Source organism: Monodelphis domestica, chromosome 8 (assembly GCF_027887165.1).
Source record: "Monodelphis domestica isolate mMonDom1 chromosome 8, mMonDom1.pri, whole genome shotgun sequence".
In the NCBI taxonomy this organism is placed as follows: Eukaryota; Metazoa; Chordata; class Mammalia; order Didelphimorphia; family Didelphidae; genus Monodelphis; species Monodelphis domestica.
In genome coordinates, this window is record NC_077234.1 from 119,474,679 (window position 1) to 119,479,906 (window position 5,228).

Consider the following 5,228-nt stretch of genomic DNA (forward strand, 5'->3'; position numbering starts at 1 on the left):
GGATCCCTAAATGCTTGAGGAGGAGGGCAAGGACAAAATGTTGAGCTGCTACAAAAAAGGCTTAGTAAGTCCACAAGAAAACCTTGAACACTTTAATGATGAATATTTTTTCTCTAACTCCACGCCTTGCTGCTAACGTCTCAATCATGAAAGAAACCAGAACATTATTATGTTATTTGAATGTTTTATTTGAAATCCAAATATATCACTGGGAATATTACATGTATTAAGATTAAAATAAAATATGAAATATTTAATGAGACCATATGAAAGGTCATGCAGAGAAGGCATACAGTTAGGAGATTTAGTAAAACTTATACTGTCTTCAAAACTCTACCAAAACTCCATTTGCACAAAAGAAAGTCATTCTCTTCCCAGAAATTGAATATGAATAGAAAATTTGTTTCAATTTAATGTTTTGGGATTAATGCTATTTCTAGAAAGTATATCTATTACAGCCTTAAAGAAAAAAAAAAACAGAACAGGATTATCTTATAACTATTTTTCCCCCTCTGGTGAGTAGTAACTATATAACAAAAATATATCATTTCTCATTTCCAAGTTATATTTTCCCTATTCGTAAAGATAAATGACATATTTGTATATATATATAAAAGGGAAAGACCAGAAGCAATGGAAAAAACTTGAATTTGTTAACCTATTTCAGGAAAGGTGGAAATGGAACCCCAGCTGACTTCAGGAGATAGTATGGAACTTTTCAGCCAAGCTTAGGAGGGGGCAGTTGGAAAACTGGAAAAGGATCTTTGCTCCTGGAGCTGAGAGGAGAAGGAACTGAATCTTTGCTGTGAAGATGCCCATTTTCTCAATCCCTTTGCCTGAGCCATAGAAGATCTTATCTTTCAGCTGGTGACACTTTTAGGATAAAGACTTTTGTCTCTGATGGGGAACCTTTGAGCTTATCCTGAAGAAGACTCTGGTTCAGATCCCTCAGATCTGTATAGGAAATAGCTAGGGATTTCCTTTTCCCTCTGTCCTCATTACTCTTTAACCCTTTATACCTAAATGGACATTTTGACTTTAGTAGAGACTTCAATCAGGTTCACTGTATTAGGAGAGGAACTTCAAAGAATATCATTCAAGAAGGGGGTGCTGAGGGGAAATCTTACTTACACTGTTAGTCCTGTCAGAACTGACTCCATTTGTTAAAAGCCCAACTTGGGGAAAGTGAAGGAAGGAAATGTTACCTTATAGTTATTCCCCAAGTAGCTGGAATTTTGGTTCCTTCTTCAATTTCCCCACTAATACATGTACAAGGAAAGAACTTGGTATTATTTTTAAAAGTGATGCAAATGTTTTATCATTGAAAGGGAGAGTGTATGTGGATATGGATTTTATTTACTTGTGGTATTCTTCACAAGAATATATCCCATCTGTGCCCCAGTTTCAGTCCCTATTCAGTCATGCAGCAAACAGCCATGATTGTGACATAGCTGAGCATGTATGAAGGGGGTGGGGGGAGTGATAGGACCATAACTGGTAAACTGATAAAAGTGGTTGTAATTCTCAGTGTAACTAATTACACCTTAAATAAAAATGCTTTGAAAGTAAATAAACATCAAGCTTACTCTTCCCCTAAATTGTTCTTTTCTTTTTTCTTGAACATCATTCATTACTACATTAGCCAAAATTTTCCTAATGTGTTTCCACATTTTGCATGATTTGTAATTTCTTTGTTGATTTCCAGGCCTTTTCCTTGCCTGTGCTTGGCTAGATAACTAAACTTTCATATTGTTCAGTTGCAATTTCTAGAACTTCTTTGTGTTTACCCACAGTTTTATCCACAGTAGGTGCCTAATAAATATCATTAACTAGTAGCGGAGACAGAGATGTCGGGGCAGGTCGTGTCAGCAGTTGCTGCCACCAAGGTGCCCGAGGTGGAGCTGAAGGACCTGAGTCCCCTGGATCCCGAGCCGCAGCTCCGGATGAGCGCGGCAGCCGTGGCCGCCATGGCCCCTCCGGCGGGCGCCGGGGACCCCGAAACTCCGGCCCCAGCCCTGGCTCCGGCCCCGGCCTCGGCCCCAACCCCGGACCCGCCATTCTCAGCCCTGCCGACGCCCCTCCAGCCGGGAAGGTGCCACAGGCGTCGGCCATGAAGCGAAGCGACCCGCATCATCAGCACCAGCGACATAGCGAGGGCGGTGAGGCCCTGATCAGCCCTGACGGCACAGTCACTGAGGCGCCTCGCACGGTCAAGAAGCAGATCCAGTTTGCTGACCAGAAGCAGGAATTCAACAAACGTCCCACCAAGATTGGACTCCCCCCTCTGTCCCGTTCCATCTCTCAATCATCTACTGATAGCTACAGTTCAGTGGCTTCATACACAGATAGTTCTGATGATGAGACTTCTCCACGGGACAAGCAGCAAAAGAACTCCAAGGGAAGCAGCGACTTCTGTGTCAAGAATATCAAACAGGCAGTGTTTGGCCGGCGAGAGATTGAGATCGCAGAGCAAGAGATGTCAGCACTGATGGCTTTGAAGAAGAGAGCTCAAGGAGAGAAACCTTTGGCTGGAGCCAAGATTGTGGGCTATACTCATATCACTGCTCAGACAGCGGTCCTCATGGAGACTCTGAGTGCTTTAGGGGCCCAGTGTCGATGGGCTGCCTGTAATTTCTACTCTACCCTCAATGAAGTGGCTGCTGCTCTTGCAGAAAGTGGATTTCCTGTCTTTGCTTGGAAAGGAGAATCAGAAGATGATTTCTGGTGGTGCATTGACCGCTGTGTGAATGTAGAAGGGTGGCAGCCCAACATGATCTTGGATGATGGAGGGGCCCTAACCCATTGGCTTTACAAGAAGTATCCCAACATGTTCAAGAAAATCAAGGGTATAGTGGAAGAGAATGTTACTGGAGTTCATAGACTGTACCAGTTATCCAAGGCTGGGAAGCTGTGCATGCCAGCCATGAATGTCAATAGAAGTTTAACAACCTGTATTGCTGCCGGGAGTCCATTCTTGATGGGCTTAAAAAGACAACAGACATGATGTTTGGTGGGAAGCAAGTGGTAGTCTGTGGGTATGGAGAGGTGGGAAAGGGGTGCTGTGCTGCCCTGAAGGCCATGGGTTCCATTGTGTACGTGACTGAAATTGACCCCATCTGTGCCCTGCAGGCCTGCATTGATGGATTCCAACTTGTGAAGTTGAATGGGGTCATCCGGCAGGTAGACATTGTCACCACCTGTACAGGTAATAAGAATGTGGTGACAAGAGAACACTTAGGCCACATGAAAAACAGCTGCATTGTTTGTAACATGGGACATTCCAATACTGAGATTGACGTGACAAGTCTTCATACCCCAGAGCTGACCTGGGAGCGGGTGAGATCTCAAGTTGATCATGTAATCTGGACAGATGGAAAGAGAATAGTGCTCTTGGCAGAGGGCCACCTGCTGAACCTCAGCTGCTCAACAGTGCCTACATTTGTGCTCTCCATCACTGCCACCACTCAGGCTCTGGCCTTGATAGAGCTTTACAATGCCCCTGAAGGACACTATAAACAAGATGTCTACCTGCTGCCCAAGAAAATGGATGAGTATGTGGCAAGCCTTCATCTTCCCACCTTTGATGCCCACCTGACTGAACTGACAGATGAGCAGGCCAAGTACCTGGGCCTCCACAAGAATGGGCCCTTCAAACCCAACTACTACAGATATTAAGTTCCTGTAACTGAAGCCAGAAGACATTTTAAGGAACAGGACCCCAATTCTTTTCTCCTCTACTGTACAGGACAAAACCCAGCAAGCTGCTTCCCTGGTCAGAGCTGCCAGCCATGCTCACCCCATAGACCATGTGTTAGATTATTTATTTATTAAAACTAGAATCCTGTGCACTCAGCCTCAGCCCATGGTGTGGTTACTGCCATTAGTTTTTTAATTTTTTGTGATGGCCATGTGTCTGTTGTCCATGGTACTTTTATCATTCAGGGATTCCAGAGTCTTTGTTCCTTAGGGACTTGGGGGGGGAGTTTTGTGACAGATCTTCAGTAGCTGACCCTCTTATCCTTCCCCAGTTGAGGCTTCTGGAAAGCCACTTAATCAGCATGGCCCCAGTGCCTCAGCCTTGGCCAGCACTATCACTGCCTTCTCTGAAAAAGCTATTGAGAGGGAAGAGTGACAGCTTCAGTGAACCCCACAAAAATTCAGCTCTACCTGCCTCTACTGGGGGTCCTCTTCCTTATCTAAGACTCTTTCTAATATGTTTGTGACCATTTGGACACTGATTCTCAGGAGACTGTGCCTCCATGACTTTCTAAGCAGCTCTGGTATTGCTTGGATCTTTTTTTTAAACCAGCTTTCCAAATCAACCAAAGCTCTGCTCAGGAAGTGGGAACCAAATCCATGAGGGTCTGTCACTCTGTTCTTATGCCATATGGTTGGATAGCATCTCAGGAAGCCCCTCTAGGCAAAATTGGCATGATCTCAGAGAAGAATTTGGAAGACCATTTCTCCCTTTCTTCCTGCTGCTGCCCAGAATTGCCTCTGAGATTGAGAAAGGAAAGAATATGCATCCAATATGCCTATTTGCAATAGGCAGCTAAAGTATGTTTGGAGTTCAGAAATGGACTCCCAGGCTCTCAGACCTGCAGCTTAGCAAATATGGGACTTTCTAAAGGGGCTAGGAGTTTCTGTCTCCTGGGGGATTTTCAGGTTGATTAACTGTCCAAGCTATTTATAAGTATCACTGGTCATCTATGTCCAGGGGATAACAGCTAGTTTGGTTAATTTTTCTTCATCAAACATTTATCCCTATGGCCATTACCATTGATGGAGCCAAATCCAGTTTCTCTGCTCTCAGACTTGTGTCCTTTCTTTTCTGCCTGGCCTCTTCCTTCTCTTTTTCTCATCCCCAAACTTCTGTTAACTCTAAGAATCCTGTTGCCTATCATCTAGGAGCAATTTCTGGGGCGACCCCAATATCAAGTAGACTTTATCATGGGACTCTGTAACTCATTCCATTGGCAGGTTCAGCTTTGGTTCTTCCCTAGAAATGTCCAGTGCTGTTACTAGTCTGGACTAGGGTGGGCCTTGCAAGGGTCTGGTTAGTCTGAAGGAACCAGGTAGGATTAATGTCAGTGTTATGGTGGATCTAAGGTGTCCCCAGCTATCTTTGAGTATTTGAGAACTTCAGTCCTCTCTAAAAATGACCATAAACAATCAGTTTGGTTTTAGAATTCATCGGGACTACTTCTGTTCCTTCAGATCAGATTTGA

General features: G+C 44.2%; 1 protein-coding gene across 1 annotated transcript; it reads left to right on the forward strand.

Annotated features, from left to right (window-relative positions):
- The first annotated feature begins 1,847 nt into the window (after positions 1-1,847).
- Positions 1,848-3,852, forward strand: LOC100009805 (adenosylhomocysteinase 3-like). Its single transcript, XM_016424978.2, is given in 3 exon segments — positions 1,848-2,031; positions 2,034-2,933; positions 2,936-3,852. Coding segments are annotated over 3 exon segments (1,824 nt in total). The 3' UTR covers positions 3,676-3,852.
- Positions 3,853-5,228: the final 1,376 nt, after the last annotated feature.